The sequence below is a fragment of the Canis lupus genome, chromosome 29 (assembly GCF_048164855.1).
Source record: "Canis lupus baileyi chromosome 29, mCanLup2.hap1, whole genome shotgun sequence".
NCBI lineage: Eukaryota > Metazoa > Chordata > Mammalia > Carnivora > Canidae > Canis > Canis lupus.
In genome coordinates this window covers 15297861-15315311 of record NC_132866.1, presented here as the reverse complement: position 1 = coordinate 15315311, position 17451 = coordinate 15297861, and the positions used below count along the sequence as shown (strand labels likewise).

Here is a 17451-nt window from a genome sequence, read left to right as displayed (position 1 = left end):
TTATCAAGGAATCCTTAAATATCATTTTTACATCAGGACTATGTACAGAAGCCAACAGGAAATAACATTGTATGTTAAAACTATGAAATAATTTCAGTTAAGATTGAGAGTTGAATAGTGATATACATTTTTCCTGGTAGGGAGTAAGAAACTAAATAAATACTTGTTGAATGAATGCCAAGGGACAAAATCCTGAGTAGGGCTGTGGTGAGATAACCTAGGAGAAATGTGCAGCATTTACAGTATTAGGAGAAGGTTTGATCTAATGGGGGAAAAAACCCAATGAAGCACCATCACTTAAGGGGCAGATCGAAAAACATTTTGGCAACATCCAAAAATTTGGTTTTCTGTTATAAAATATACAAATCATTAATAGAAGTTTTTCTTTATATTCAATCTAGTTTTAAGTCTTATATATACAATCTGTGTTCTTTTTCATAATATGAATACTGACTGACTTCTGAACTGGCATTTCAATTGGATTATTAAAAATCTTTAAAATATGTTTTGAAGTAGTACAGATACTTTCATGAAAAATATGAATACTTAGAGAAAAATAAGTCAGTGAGTATGCATTTTCCACCTGTACTATTTTATGCATCATTGATAAATTAAACCAGTCTCTAAATTTCAGCATAAATTCTTAATGTAATTATGTGGCTCTTCATAGCGACATAGTTCTGGCAGCACAGTATTCTGACTGTTGAAATTTGAGTTTGAGAGAATGATAACTTTATTTTTTTGATCTTATGTATATTGAGTGTGCAGTTGGTAAATTAATATTTAGTACCTTTCAGTATAAGTTTTTTAAAAATCTATATTTCAGAGAGTATGTTTCACTTTGGTCGTTAGTCCTGTGTGATTTTTCTGTCGTCATGGAATGGTATTTTTGTCAGTTTTCATGATGTCAGTAGCCATGTGTGTTTTGCTTTCATTTGTGTAGCCTTGAACTGTTTGTTAAGTGATAATGACCTGAGTACTCTGGAAATACATTGTCTTCTTGGCAAGAAATACAATTATAGATTGTAGTCAGATTAATAATATAACAAACTTTATAATGTAATAATGGGAATAGATTATATGTAAACAAATTATATTTAATATTGAGCTTTAAGGCATTTCATAACTTATACATGTTGTAGGAAAGCCAATCTATGATTTATAATGAATCCTGATCAAGAATGTAAAAATTCAGCAACAGAATTTATCTAGCTCAACCTTCTGTTTTGTAGTTATTGAAGAAGCTGGAAGGGATAAATAGAAAGCCTGTTTGTAACAACTGCTCTTATCTTTTTCTTATTCTGTTGAAAAATCCTGGCATATTGGGCAAATATCAGCAAGTATCAAAAAGTGTCTATATCTGCAACAGTTGCTTACCTCAAAAAACTTTTCTTAAGTTTGCAAGTTAAATTCTATTCTTTCTAAAGAGTTTTTTTTTTTTTTTTTTTTTTTAGATTTTATTGATGTATTAGATAGGAAGAGAGAAAGAGTGCACGAGAGAGCAGGACAGCAGGGAAGGTTAGAGGGAGAAGGAGAAGCAGACTCCCCACTTAGCAGAGAGCCCAATGCAGGGCTCCATCCCAGGACCCTGGGATCATGACCTGAGCCGAAGGCAGATGCTTAACCAACTGAGCCACCTACGCACCCTGTCCCTAAATAGTTTTATGAATGAAAACAATTTGCCAGCAATTTTAAGATACTATAGAGGAAAACTCACATTTATTGTATTATATCAATCAGTACCGATTAGGTTATAGTGTGGCAACAAAAAATCCTTTCACAGTCTGGTTTCTCTGGAAAGCACATTCTGAGATAAGTTCAGGGTACTTATTAGGTCACTGGGATGAACAGCTGTGAAATGGAGAAGGAAGAAGCATGATTGGGCAGAGGGAAAAGTCAAATGGATATTAACAGCTACAGCCAATCCCAGGGGAATTTTGGAGTTGAAATGTCCATCAGTGTTGTCCTTTTTTAGGATGAAACAGCTAGGCCTTGATCAGTCATTGTATGAGAGTGATTCTTAGGAGGGCAGGAACTTGGGTAAGGAAGCTCTTTGTACGTGGCTAACGCAGTCTCCACAAGGGCTGGTAGCTCAATGATCTTCAGTGATAGCAATCCTAGCAGCAGGGGCAACAGATCCTTTCTGAAGTTGTATTTAGGCAGTGCATATCCATGTGCATCAGAATTCATTTTTGAGCTACTCAAGCCACTTCAAATACATTTGTCAAAAGGTCCTCTAGGATTCCAGTGACCCATTCTTCCTGGGGGAAACCTAGATTATTGATTTGGCTTCTGCAGCTAGTCTCAGGGCTACAACTGATACTCATCATGTTCTCCCTCTATTAATTTTTCTAATTTTCTAAATATTCCTTACCCTCAGTTGGAACTTCTTCTGATCTCCATTCTCTACCTGGTGGCATGACCCAGACCTTTACCCTTAGGTATTTGAACCCCTAGTCATCATATACCTCCTGCTCTGGGTATTGAACTTGCCCATTTACCACCACCCTTGGCAAGAGGATACCAAGAGACACTTAGCGGGTCATTTGTGTACCAAACATCTTCCTCTGCTCTTATTTTGTAACAGCTGTCCTACCTCCCTTTGATGATCAGGGCCAGTTATCCCTTCCAAGGTGGTGACTCCTTTTTTCCTAGTATCTTGACAGAAGGAACCTGAAGTGCCCGAGTGGCACTATAGTTTATAGTTCAGTGGAACATTGCTATGTTCACTGCCAGAGTATTTCCGCTTTGGGGAATAGGATATCTAATCCTGTAAGACTGATTTCTGGGATATGAAGTACAAATTACTCAACTATATCATTGAAAATGAGGCCACCAAGAGTGGCTTTTACTCCTTGGTTCTTGGACCTACATATTCTTCCTATTAGTGACAGCACCATTTAAAGTTGCTTGATTTTAAGGTATATGTATCTCGCATCCTAGTGTTTCATTTGTGCCTATCCAAAGGTCTATGACATTGTGTGTTATGGGATCCAGTGGATCCCATGGTTATGGGCTCATTCTTGTACTTCCTTTGCTGTCCTGTGTCTTCTGATTACATAGGATCCCATGCTGCTTGATTAAATGCTCCATAATGTCTAAGGCAGTCATACTGGTTAAGACCCTTAATTGCAAAAAAGCAAACTGAGATACATGCTCAGAATATGTATCTATTCTTGTCCTAATGAATTGTTGTTTTAGGGTAGAGCATACACAGTAGATGGACACACTGCCCAAAGACCTGCCCTGTTGAGAGGCTTTTTCCTTTTCTTTCATTCTTCAGGGTCACTCCTGAGTGAGGTTGTCTAAGTGATGTACACTTTTGACTTGTGTCCACATATCAAGCTGAAATACTTGCATTTTTTTCTTCTTGGTATTTGGGCATATAGAATTCTTCACATGACCATGACTGAAAGATGATAGGTAGGTGTTGGTGCAACAGTGTTAGGTAATATGGGGTCTGAGCTACCCATTCATGCAGATTGCTTGTGCATTATGTGGTCTTGCTCATGCTTGATCTTGGGTGCCACTGCATTTTATGTTCTTATGACTCTTGGTAATAGATGCAGCTCATGATATAAAACTCTGAACACATGGTCAATTGATAATCCAGGGACTTCATCTCTACCAGGGCCCAATAACATAACAGGAATAGAGTATAAAATTTTCTACTGCAGATGGCATGGCTTCTGACATGTGTATGGGGTCTGCATTGGGATTTTTTCACTGGGAACTTCTGTATATTTCACGTATTACTTTTTCCAACAGTTCCACCACCAATAGCTATAATTCTACTGGATCATGCAGTCCTAACTGCAAGGCTGCTTACAAGTGTAGCCTGAACTTGTGGCAGAGCTATTCCTTACTCTGGCATGTACTCACAGCTGGCAGCCTTTCATGTTGTTCAGCATGTGGGCTGAAGCAGTATTCCCAGGACTGAAGTACACTACCTTCAGAATCCAAAGAGACCTACTGGATGGTTTGCTTTCTGCTTTTCATGAGAATTATAAGATGTAATAATTGGTCTTTCAATTCAGATGAGCTGTCTTAAAATGCTCCTGACCACTGGATCCCTAAATATTTTACTAATTTGAAATCTGAATCATTGTAGGTTTTATCTTCCACCCATCAAAGCATATATGTCTTAACAAGGTCTTCATCGCATAAGCCATTCTTACTCATCTGGCACAGAGTAATGTCATTAATGTAGTCTAACAGTATAATGTTCTGCAAAATGTCCAATTGGACCAAATGTGTCTTATGTTATGACAAAAGGAGGGAGAGTTATATGATCCTGAGGCAAAATTGTGAATGTGTACCATTTTTTATTCCATATGAAGGCAAACTATTTTTGATTCCCTTTTCTGAAAGGTTTAGCAAAGAACACATTTGCCGAAAATATCCATGTTAATCTGTTCTAATAAAGATACACATTTTACATAGTGACTGCAGTTTGGGCTACTACTTGGTAGTAGGCTCTTGTCATCCTCCAGGCTTTGTTTAGTTTGCATGGCCCAGAATGGTGTTTTAAATGGAGATTTGGTGGGGTCTATTATCCCTGCATTCTTTAGATTCTTTAGAGTAATATGAATTTCTGCCACTCATACCCTCTGGAATGCAACATTAGTTTAAATTTTAACATATTATCCAGGTGGTAGTTGTTTCAAAATTTCCACTTGATCTTTTCCACTGTGATAGCCAGGGGCCCAATGCCAGTGTTGTGCCATTTGCTGAAAACATCCAGGGCGTGACCACTGCATAGGTCTGCAGACCTAGTGGCTCATTTTGAACGAGACCTTGGCCAGGATGTTGTTAATTACCTTATTGCATTATATCCCTCCTATAAAGAGAGTGGATGATGACACTTTATATCTGTGGTGTTGGTGCTAACTCAGATCTGTGTCCAACTATACTTGAAATGTTTGTGTTGCTTTTTCCTCTGGGTTAGAGCTATGCAATGAAATGACCATGGGTGCCTTTGATGAAGAAATAGAGTTATTACCATGTACACTTACTATGTTACTGCAGGGTCCTTCCTCCTAGGTATCAGAATTTTAAATATATCAAATCTGGACTTCAGAAATGGCTGAATTCCAGAAATTGAGCAATAAATTGTGACTTTTTATTGCAGCATCTAACATCAGCCTTCTGATCATGCATCCTTGATTTCTTCTGATGATATAAGTTAGGTAGAAGTGCCCTTGTTGGCAACCTATTTTGCTTCTAGGGATGCTGTGGTCTATTAAACATCTCTATAATTTTTAATAGGTTAGTCTCCTAGACTGACACTCCAGCTTTGCTGGTTATTATAAATATTCCCCTCTACTTGGATTGGATTCTGATGGTTAAGTGTCAACAGTTGGGCTCTATTGTCCTATTTATTGTCTCCATCATTGAGCTCAGTTCTGTTACAGTTTCCCCAACCATTAGCTTTAGCCAGTGGAGGAGAGCCAGTACATTCTTATTGATTCTAGTGTCCCTTTCTCTATCTCATTCTTCATGGCTTTCATAAATGGCATGCCCTCTGGCCCTTTCTATAGATACAATGACCTAGTAGGTTTTCCAGTGTTATATTAGTATATCTACTTCAAAACGCCCATATTTCTGGCCTTTTTATCCCTGCTTTTACTCTTTGCTATGGCAAAGAGTGGTTCTAGCATTTTGACTTTACTTAGCAAGGGCTGTATTTTTTTTCTGTTCCTAAGGGTCTTCTTATTCTTTTTTTAGCTTTACTGGGGTATAACTGACAAATAAAATTATAAGATATATAACATGTACATTGTGATAATTTGGTATATGTATACATTGTGAAAGGATTCCTCTTGTGTAGTTAATACATCCATAAGCTCACATATTTTTCCTTTTTTTAAAAAAATTTTTTGATACTCTTTCTAGAGTAAGTTCTCTTTCAGCAAATTCCAATTATACAATACTGTGTTATCAATTATAGTAACCATGTTATATATTAAATCCTCATACTTGGTTCATTTTACAATTGTAAGTTTGTATCCTTTAACCAACCTCTTATTTCCCATATTCCTCAGTCCCTGGCAAACATTTTTTAACTCGTTTTCTGTGAACTTGATTTTTTTTTTTTAAGATTCTACATATTAAGACAAATACCATGTAGTATCTGACTTATTTCACTTAACATAATATCCCTAAGGTCCATCCATGTTTTTTTAAATAGCAGGATTTCTTTCTTATGGCTGAATAATATTTCATTGTGTATGTATATGTATATATACTTATACATATATAAATATATAATACATATACATATATATGTAGATATGTCACATCTTCTTTATCCATTCATCCATTGATGAACACTTTGATTATTTCCATACCTTGGTTTCTGTGAATAATGCTGCAGTTAACATGGGAGTGTAGATATCTCTTTGACATCTTGTTTTCATTTTCTTTGGATATATGCTCAGAGGTGGGATTGCTGGATTATACATGGTAGTTTTATCAACACATGATACCGCTTGCCTTTTTGATGATAGCCATTCTAACATGTGTGAGATGATAGCTTATTGTGTTTTTGATTTGCTTTTCCCTGATAATTAGTGATATTGAGCACTTTTTCTTGTACCTGTTGACCATTTGGATATATTCTTTGGAAAAATACCTATTCACTTTGTCTATTCATTTTTAATTGGATTTTCTTTTGTTTTGTTTTTGCTCCTGAGTTGTGTCAATTCTTTATATATTTTTGTATATTAACCCCTTATCAGATATATGATTTGCAGATATTTTCTCCCCTTCTTAGGTTGTTTTTTCACTCAGATGATTGTTACCTTTGCTGTAAATAGGAGTCATTTTAATAGTATGCTCAAACCATCTCCTGGCGTCCTTGTCAGGGCATAAATACTGCATGTTCTTTTAAATCAGAAGAGTGCTTTTATTTCTTTTAAAGATATTTTATTTATTTATTTATTTATTTATTTATTTATTTATTTATTTATTTATTTATTTATTTACACACAGAGAGAGGTAGAGACATAGGCAGAGGGAGAAGCAGGCTCATTGCAGGGAGCCCAATGTGGGACTTGATCCGCAGACCCTGGATTATGCTCTCAGCTGAAGGCAGATGCTCAACTGCTGAGCCACCCAGGTGTCCCCAGTAGAGTGCTTTTAAATCAGTAAACTTTCCCTAATCTAGTGTAAGGTTCTGGCCTCTTGAATCAATCTCCCTTTATTACTTAGTACTGTGTGTACTTCCCCAACATCTGCCGATATTTGCTGTCTGGGTCTTATAGATAGTCTCTTTCTTTCCTTAGCAGTCCCAGATTTGCCCCACTGAATTATAGAAAAAGATAATGAAGGGCACCTGCGTGGCTCAGCTGGTTAAGCATCTGACTCTTGATTTCAGCTCAGGTTGTGATCTAGAGGTCATGAGATTGAGCCCCACATCAGGCTCTGTGAGGAGTCCGCTTGAGATTTTCTCCCCCTCTGTCTGCTCCCCCTCCCAAATAAATACAACATTAAAAAAATTAAATAATAAAATAAAAAGATGATGAAAGGCTGAGAAAGCCTGAGGGCTTCCTTAATACCACATATAGAGGCTGCCATATGTAGAAGGTCTGCAAATTAGTAGTGTATTAGTAATTACTATTTTCAAACATCTGATACTTCACACTTGCTAGAATATGCCCTTCCTTTGGCATACCTTCCTAATTTACCACTGGTATAAGTTTTAGCAGTTGATGGCCATCTGGTGGCAGCAGCTTTCTATATTACACCTACCAACAGTGATGGGTTCTTCATAGCCAGCCTGATAGTATGTGATTCAGCTCACAAACTTCCTCTTATTTCCTGCTCTTCTTGTATCGCTGCTGGTACCAGCCATCATAGTTTGGGTTCTCTATGAAGCAGACTCTGAGATAGAGTTTAGTGTTTATGATGTTCATTTAGAGTACCCTTTGGAAGAGATCAATGCCTTTGGAAGAGGTAGGGGGAGGGATGCCCGAGTGGCTCAGTGGTTGAGCATCTGCCTTTGGCTCAGGGCATGATCCTGGGATCTGGGATTGAGTCCCACATCAGGCTCCACGAGGGGAGCCTGCTTCTCCTTCTTCCTATGTCTCTGCCTCTCTGTGTCTTCATGAATAAATAAATTTAAAAAATCTTAAAATAAAAAGGAAGAGGTAAGGGGAGAAAAGAGGATTTGACAAAAGGAAAAATTGAGTAGTAATGCTGGACAGATAACCTTAGTCAAACACACAAAGATCTCTGGAAGTGAAATGGTTGATATGTTGGGATGAAGTGACAGGACCTTTAAAATCCCATGTCGAACAGCAGTTGTATGTGGGTCATCCTTAAAAAGATGTGTCCTTGAGTGAAGTGGCCCAAAGATACTGAGGCAATTGCTGAAGTAATTTGCAGCTGTTGATGCTCTCCCAGCAACAGAGACAATAGTTCCTTCCTTGAATGAGGTCTCGGCAGCACATATTCATCTCCACTATAAATCTCAAAGTTTCAGAGGTTAAGACCAATAAAAGTTAATTTCTCACTCATGCTACATGGCTAATGTTGATTAGCAGGCAGATAAGCTTATTGTCATCACTAGAGACCAGGACGAAATTTCATTTTCTTTGGTTGGATCCATCTGGAAATACAGGTGTCACTTTAGCTTGCATTTTGTTGGCTAAAACAAGTCGTATTATCACACTTCTAGGAAGTGTGAGAGTTTAGTTTTACTATAGGCCCAAAAGAAGAGAACTGGAATTATTTGTTAAATAACACCAATACGTATATAACAAATATTGTTTGTAATTCTTTTTAAACTTTTAGTATAATTGAAGGTGATATCTTGCAGATAGTAACAAAGCCTTCACCTCCTACCATCACATGTGTTAAAAGGCAGCCAACTTTTGTAGTAGAATTTTGTTGTACTTTTACTGGTCTGAGTTAATTATTCTCATGTATCATTAATATATTAATAGTGTACTGTACTATTTCTCTGTAGGGACTTGTGTACTTTAAAAACATTTTATTTTTTTAGTTTCATGAAATTAATGTTTATGTTGAAGAGTATATTTTGATGATGTAGTGAAGCAGTATAATGTAATAATTAGGAAGACCTGGTTTTGAATACGGATTCTACCATTTAATGAGTTTAAGGAAGTTACCAAACCTCCAAATACTATTTCCTTATCTATAACATGGTGACAAAAACATTTGCTCCTTAGAGTTATTTTCAGAATTAAATATTACATAGCTTTGATAAGCAATAGGCATATTGTTTTTATTAGGTAAAAGGTATGACCACTTATCTTAGGAAATTTTATCCATTTAAAAAGACTATGAAGGTTTTATGTATTCTTCACTTAATTTTATATATTATTATAGTAATTTTTAAAAACATCTAACTTTTAGAAGCAACTATGTGCTTTTCCATTTTCAGAGGAGGCCTCCCATAGCATTTTTTATGTCTCTTTTAATACTTATCACATCCTATTGTCATCCCTTCAGAGCAAGAATTCAGTCTCATTCAGGTTTATATCCATAATGTCATTGTGTCATTGGATCTTCATTACATCTGAGTTGATTTACTTAAATAATAATCATTCTTTTTCCTTAGCTTATCTAAATTTGTTAACCCAAATTTCACAAATTCTTTTTCCTATTCTTAGTTAAGAGCAGTTGATGAATTCTCAGTCTTCCTTACTTGAGATTGAAACACCCAGGTTAATTAATCTTTTACTCTTTGTTCTATTTTTCAAGATATACTATTATGAAAAAATACATGGTTTGGAGAACATTCAGAAGACTCCCTGATCTTCAGCATGGTTACTAAATTGAGATATTTGATTTTTAAATGTGTAAGGAAATATCACCTTAATAGGAAGAAACTCAATGGATAAATCTGGAAACCCCATGCTCCTGAGTTTTGAGCCTTGCTTACTTACGTTAACTGTGTGGGATCAGTAGATATGTGGTCTGATCAGTTAAATCCCACTATTTCACTGTCTTGGACAAGCTCCCAGTACTCTTTCCATTTCTTTGTGAGTTGAGTTGGAGTTGTTTATCTCTCGTGGGCTTTTAATTAATTTATTTATTTAGAGTTTTTAAGTGTTTCTGTAAATGGGTGTGCTTGTGGGCCTGAAACATAAAGTTTGATAAAAAATCTACACAATTAGCTGTTACATTCCCAAATCCCCTTCTTAAGCTTGTGATGAGTGTCTGCCATGTTTCTACTCTGTTAGAAGACAGAGGTTTACTCTTTGTGAATGTTGACCCAGGTACCAGAACATGGTTGAGGATGTCTATACAATTTTGGAAATAGTGGGACTTAGGGCAAGTATACATACTTACAAAGGAAACCTCTAACTCTTTCCTTCTACTTATGTCCAGAATCCTATTAGCCAGGTTTATAGCTTCTAGGCAGGAGATTGGAGGATTTACCTCAAAGAATCTAATGAGCCCAAAAGAAGGCATGTACAAAAACTAACATTTGGAGGTCTTCAACTGAAATGGTCTAACCTGATCAAAATTTCCACACTGCTATATAGTATATAAGAAAAGGATATATGAAAGTTATTAAGAGACTAAATCTTAAAGAGTTCTTATAACAAGGAAAAAAACATTTTTTTCTTTTTCTTTCTAATTTTTTGATGTCTATGTGAGATGATGGATGTTAAGTAAACTAACTGTGTTTAATCATTTCACTAAGTGTATATATGTATATGTTGAATCATGTTGTACACCTTAAACTTATACAGTAGTATATATCGGTTGTATTTCAGAAAGCAAACAAACAAGAAGTATTCCAACAGTCAACAATATGTCTTGGCCAAGCACAAAATTTCCAAACAGTTTTGTTGTGCCCACTCTTAAATTTGAAAGGGCAGTTAGTTATTATAGACATTCACAAAAAGCTGCTGAATTTGATGAAAATATCAAACAAATAGGAAAAAATAAGAAAACAAAAGAAACTGAGATAATACTGGAAGGAGATTATAACTTCAATAATTATAGACAGAAGATGTCACATTTATGAAGTAAAAATGTGACTTAAAAATAGATCATTCAGAAAACAAAAAATGGGGCTTTTGAAAATAAAATTAGGATACTAAATTAATAAATTTTAAGATAAAATGAAGTATATGTTCCAAAAGTATTATGAACAAAGAATAGATGTAAAATAGGATAAGAGAGATGAAATTTAGATGATTATAACAGAAAATTTGCTGTCTGAATAATAGGAGGGGCCAAAATAAAGAACAGAAAATTTTAGATGAAATTATCGAATGAATAATTCAAGAAAAATATCTGGGCTTGAAATACATGAATTTTAAGAATAAAAGATATCACTAAGCCCCAGAAGAGACTCACAGCAAAACTCATCATGAAAAGTAGAGACAGGGTAGCCTGGGTAGCTCAGCGGTTTGGTGCTGCCTTTGGCCCAGGGTGTGATCCTGGACACCCGGGATCGAGTCTCATGTCCACATGGAGCCTGCTTCTCCCTCTGCCTGTCTCTCTGCTTCTCATGAATGAATAAATAAATAATATCTTAAAAAAAAAGAGTCACTCGACACACTGCAACCCCACGAGAAACTCCAGATAGCTCCTTTAAAAATAAAAGAAAAAAGTAGAGACAGAAAGAAGACCCTCAGAGCTTATATATTTAGAGAAGGAATAGTCCTAATAAGTCATGGGACTCAGTAGGATAGGGCCTTGCAAAAGCAAAACCAGGAGCCAGAAGATTAGAGAGTAATACCTTCAATATCTGAAAATGCTTTCCAAGTTAGTGTACTAAGCCCGATCAAATAATCATATAAATATTACAGTGAAATAAAGTCACTTTCCAGAATTGCAACCTCAGAAATTTTCTTCCAATGTACACTTTCTCTGGAAGATGTAGAATTATGTCTCCTACTGATATATTTGATTAAACAAATAAAAATTGATAAAACTTGAAGTCCAAGAAATAGAGTAAATAATAGAGAGGTCATGTGCAGAGAATCCTTAGAATTTTGCAGGAGGCCTAGAGACAAGTTTGAATTATAAAAGAAATATGGAATTTTGTGGGGATGTCTTAAAGAAGTAAATAAAGCCACTAGATAGCTTGATATATTAGAAAATATTGTGAAAAGGTGGACACGTTTCGTAAAGAGTCAGGGATGTAATTAGCAGTTTATCTATAGAAATCTAAGCAAAAATATGCGGGAAAAATAGAAAGTTGTTCAAGGATAAAATGAATTATAATATGCTACATTGGCTCATCTATATGTAGAATAATAAATAATAAATATTTAATATTGGCCTAAAAATTATAAGTACATGAGGAGGATGGAGGGAAGAGAAGTATATGTGTATATGTCTGCATAAGAATTAAATCTTCATCTTTTAAAGAGAAAGAGTTATTATCTGAAACTAACAACTAAGTGTGCCATTTAGAATAGGAACATAAAAAACAAGCTCCTTCTAGTTTTTTTTACTTAGAATTTAAAGCGCTTACCTCTGTGATTCAGGAGTAACATTGGGAAGATAGGGAGTAGAAGAGTTTTTTGTGATAAACCTTGTGGGATTATTTGACTTTTAAGCTTTGCACATACATATGTTTGGCTGAAAACAAGCAAAATAAGAACATGCCATAATAGCATACAACCTAACTAAGTCGGGCACAAATTAGTGGGTAATAAATGTTAAAATAATGGTTCTGGGAAGATTGGTATATGGTAATACACAGAAAAATCTCGGTAACATGATATATTGGAAAAGTTAAATTAGATCCCTGGAATAGATGCAAAAATAAGTTCCAAATGGATTGAAGATCAAAATGGTAAAAGCCAAACTATACCTCTGTTAGAAGAAAATTAGAGATTATCTTTAAAATCTTGAGTTAAGAAAAAAAAGAATAAATCATGAAGGTAAATGGTAGGTTTGATCAAATTTTTGTACAAATGTTTGTAAAATAAGACTCCATAAACTACATGAAAAGGCAAATCACAGCTTAGGAGAATATATGTTAATGCATATAATTAGCAAAGGATTGGTATTTATAACAATTCTTAAAATTATTAAAAAAAAAATCTTGGGACACCTGACTGGCTTAGTCAGAAGAGCATGGGACTCTTGATCTCAGGGTTTTAAGTTTGGGCCCCACATAGAGTGCAGTGATTACTTAAAAATAAAATCTTTATAAAAAATCAAATAGAAAAATGGGCAAATACTTGAACAGTGATCTTATAGAAGGGTGGAAAAAAAAGGCCTATTAATGTGAAAACATGCTTGATCTCACTAGTATCAAAAATACTCATCAGATTGGTAAAAATTTAAAAGTCTGAGAGAACTACATAATGGCAAGAATGTGAAATAAGAGCTATCATACATGGCTGTTGTTAATTTAAGTCAGTGCAACTACTCTGGGGAGCAAATTGGTAAAATCTAGTAAAATTGAACTGTGTCTTTCCTTAAACCTAGTAATTTTCCTTTTGAAATTTATCTGGAGAAACTCTCAGAATTTGCAAAAGAAAATGTGTGTAACCATGAACGAACTAAAAGGACTTGTAGGAAAAATCAGAAAAAAAGTCTAAATGACCTTTAAAAGGATAGATATATTTTGGTATAATCATAATATGGAATACTGTAACATGATTAAAATGAAAACATAGCATCACATATATGTGTAAGTTTAAATGGGTTGTTTAATAGACATTTTTCCAAAGAAGATATACAAATGGCCAATAAGGGCACAAAAAGATGCTCAATATCACTAATCATTTGAAAAATGCAAGTCAAAACCACATTGAAATACTACTTCACATTCATTAGGATGGCTATTATCAACAAATAGAAAATAACAAGTGTAAGTGAGGATATAGAGAAATTGGAATCCTTGTGCATTCCTTGTTGGAATGTAAAATGGTTTAGTGGCTATAGAAAAGAGTATGGTTGTTCCTCAAAAATGTAAACAAGATTTAACCATTGAACCCAGTAATTCCACTTTGGGTATATACCCAAAAGAATTGAAAGCAAGTACAAGAATGGATATTTGCACACCTATGTTCATAGCAGCATCATTCACAATAGCCAAAATTAGAAGTAATCTAGTTGTCCATTGATGGATGAATGGATGAACAACATGTGGTATATACTTACAATGGAATATTATTCAGGCTTTATTTATTTTTTTAAAGGTTTTATTTATCCACTCATGATAGAGAGAGAGACAGAGAGAGAGAGTGTGAGAGAGAGAGAGAGGCAGAGACACAGGCAGTGGGAGAAGCAGGCTCCGTGCCAGGAGCCCGACGAGGGACTCGATCCCAGGACTCCAGGATCGTGCCCTGGGCCAAAGGCAGGCGCCAAACCACTGAGCCACCCAGGGATTCCCCCTTATTCAGGCTTTAAAAAGATGGAATTCTGACACATGGCACAATGTGGATGAACCTTAAAGATGGTGAGGGAAATAAACCAAAGACAAAAGGAGTAATACTGTAATGATTTCATTCATCTGAAGTGCTTAGAGTAGTCAGATTTATAAACAAAAAAGTTGAATGGTGATCGAAAGGGTCTGGGAAAGAGGAGAATGGAGAATTATTTAACAGGTACAGAGTTTCAGTTTTGCAAAACAAGAGAGTGCTGAAGTAGATGGTCATGATGTTTCCAAAATGTGAATGTACTTAATGTCACTGAATTGCACACTTAAAAATGGTTAAAATGGTGAAAGCAAAAACAAAAACAAAGAGCAAAACAATGGGTTGAAAATAAGCTACAGAAGGATCCATATTATATAACATATCTTTGTATTAAAAAAAGCTTTACCATCTACAAAAATTACTATGTGTATCATATATAGAAACACTGATAAGCAAATACAGAATAGTAATTGCATCCAAAGAAGGAAGACCTAAAGAAGCTTGAGTTGGGATGAGAGTACACAGGGAGCCTAAGTCATATCTATAGTAATTGATTTCTTTAAAAAATCTGTAGTAAATATGGTCAAGTACTGGATTTGACAAATTTGGGTAGTGGTACACAGGTGCTTATAATGCCGGTTTTTTTGTTTTGTTTTGTTTTTTTGGCTGTTATATGCACTGGAAAAATTTCATCTTTTACCAAAAGAAATTGGCTTATGGAGTTAAAAAAAATCTTCAGAAAGCCAAATTTTTAGTTAATGCTTGTCTTCATCCTTAGCACTTTTTTTTTCTCCTAACTCCTTAGTTTTTCTGAGCATTTTCTGTGGTTTTCATCTTGAAAATATGCTCTCCCTTTGGCTCATTTGTGTTAGATAGTGGGCCAGGTTACTTACCTGTTAGACCTAGGTAAGCTCAGATTGTTGGGTCAGTTTGTTTTCTGGACTCCAGATGCCCCCAAATGATCTTAAAGATTCTTCTTTGGAGATTTTTTGTAAGAAACTGGTATCTGGCAGTCTTACTCCTTCATCTGACTCTTCTATTTCATTTCTTTGAAGCATATTCAAGTTTCTAATTCTGTTGTTGGAATACTACAGTCAACACAATTTGTAAATCACTGACCCTGTGTGTATGTGGCGGGGGGGGGGGGGGGATGGAGGAGGGTTGGAAGGAATGATTGAAATCTATCTGCCCTGACTTATAAACTGTCTCTAACATTTTCATCTCTTTCTTTTTCAAAGCCCATGCCTCCTCCCTTCTCTCTAAAGGAAGTAATCTTTTAAAACCTACTACAAATATACTTTTAAATATCAAATATTTGTAAATATAATTTATAGAAAAACAAAGGTAGTCAAATGGGCCTTAAGCAAATTATTAACTTCTCCTACATTTAATTTTTCATTTCCAACATATAATAATACCTGCACAATCAGCTTCACTGGATTCTTACACAATGACCATTTTAAATTATGTAGATGAATGCACTTTGGAAGTTTTATAGTACTGTGCACGTGTAAGCACACTTCTTAAATGAACTGTAACATGTAAAATTGACCAGGTTATTAGTCCTATGTGTAGGCCTCTTTAATGTTATTTCCTAAAATGTGATATTCAGAGTATTGGCTCTTAGGAATGTTAATGTAAAAAGTATTACATGAACCATTGTACTCCTGTGGATAAAATATTGGGAAAGGACTGGGTTAGGTATAGTTATTCTATTTGTCTGTACTCTCTCTTTTGAGAGTGTTTAATAGGCAGATGTATTTTGTGAGGTAAAGAGAGATTATACAAACTAAGGAAAACCCTCTTTTGGGGGATTTATGTTCTTTGGAATAGACTTTAGGAAAACAATTCAAGATGTATTTTATTGCTCTCCATCTCTAGTTTCATTTCCTAAACTATGATTTTGGTTCTTATAACTTCTTTGGTTTCATTAGTAATCATATTGAATTAAAACCAAATTATTATTTTGTTACCAGTGTTATAATCACATAAATAGGAAACAAGTAATTTATACAACTTCTTTACAGCTAACTGTATTTCAGATTATTTTCTTGTTCCAAAAAGGCTTCTAAACTACCTAAAAATAAAATTTGTTTTTAAAAGCTTATTACATCTATATGTTTTTATTAAATACCACTGCCCATCTTTAGATATGTCATGTCTAAGAAGATGAAATCTAAGAAAAGGATGTCCCTAGTCACTGAAAACTGAATCACTTGACACTGAATCACTCGACATCTCAAAAGCTATATTGGTATATGTGTCAATTTTGAAGCTAAGTTATATTGAAATGATACAGTTTTCTATAACCATTTTTCTTTTCATGTTTTTTATATAGCTCATGGATTATTTAGGTTTTTTATTTTTTCTCATTTTTAGCAACTGAAGTCATTCTCTTTTGCATAAAATGAACACCATTATTTTAAAATATCAAATCGTCAAAATGATTTAAACATTTTATTTTGATTCCATTTTTAGGCATTATTTCACTGAATATTGTATATTGCATTTAATATCTTAAGTACGCATATAAAATTTGGTTTAGTAATTTCACTTTCTAAGAGGTTTGCCCAGTTTTGACATTCATGAAATTTACTATATGAGCCTTGATTTATTTAATTATCCTCCAATATAAAGTACACTGAATATTTTTTACCTTTCATTTTCATTGTTCTCATATACTTAAATTTATTTGTGGGAATTTTATGCAGAAGTTGTTTTAATTTAAGGAACGATGCTAGTTTGAATAATGATACTAAATTGTAGGTCATGGCAAATTAATGAAAGGCTTCCTAATTTTAATTATTGTATCTTTAATTTGACCAAAGATTGTTTTATAGTATTTGTCTTAATTTATTGTTTTATTTCATTTTTTGTTTTGCTGTTCTCTTTTTTTCTAGCTTGTGATGAATGGAAAATATTACCAAAACCAAATCTTCATAGAGATGTCAACAGATTTGGGCACTCCGCCGTTGTTATTAATGGGTAATAGATGTACATTTATCAGTCACACTATCTCCATATTTGTTACTCTTTTTAAAAATTATCATTTATCATTTATACTTAATGGCATTGGGTATCCCTA

General features: G+C 34.6%; 1 protein-coding gene across 3 annotated transcripts in view; it reads left to right on the top strand.

The window, feature by feature from the left end:
* Positions 1-17451, top strand: part of ATRNL1 (attractin like 1) — a 784866-nt gene that overhangs the window by 130819 nt on the left and 636596 nt on the right. For all 3 annotated transcript variants that reach the window (XM_072805187.1, XM_072805188.1, XM_072805189.1), the window contains exon 11: positions 17267-17351. In XM_072805187.1, the coding sequence (XP_072661288.1) occupies positions 17267-17351 (85 nt within the window). The remainder of the gene's footprint in view (positions 1-17266; positions 17352-17451) is intronic.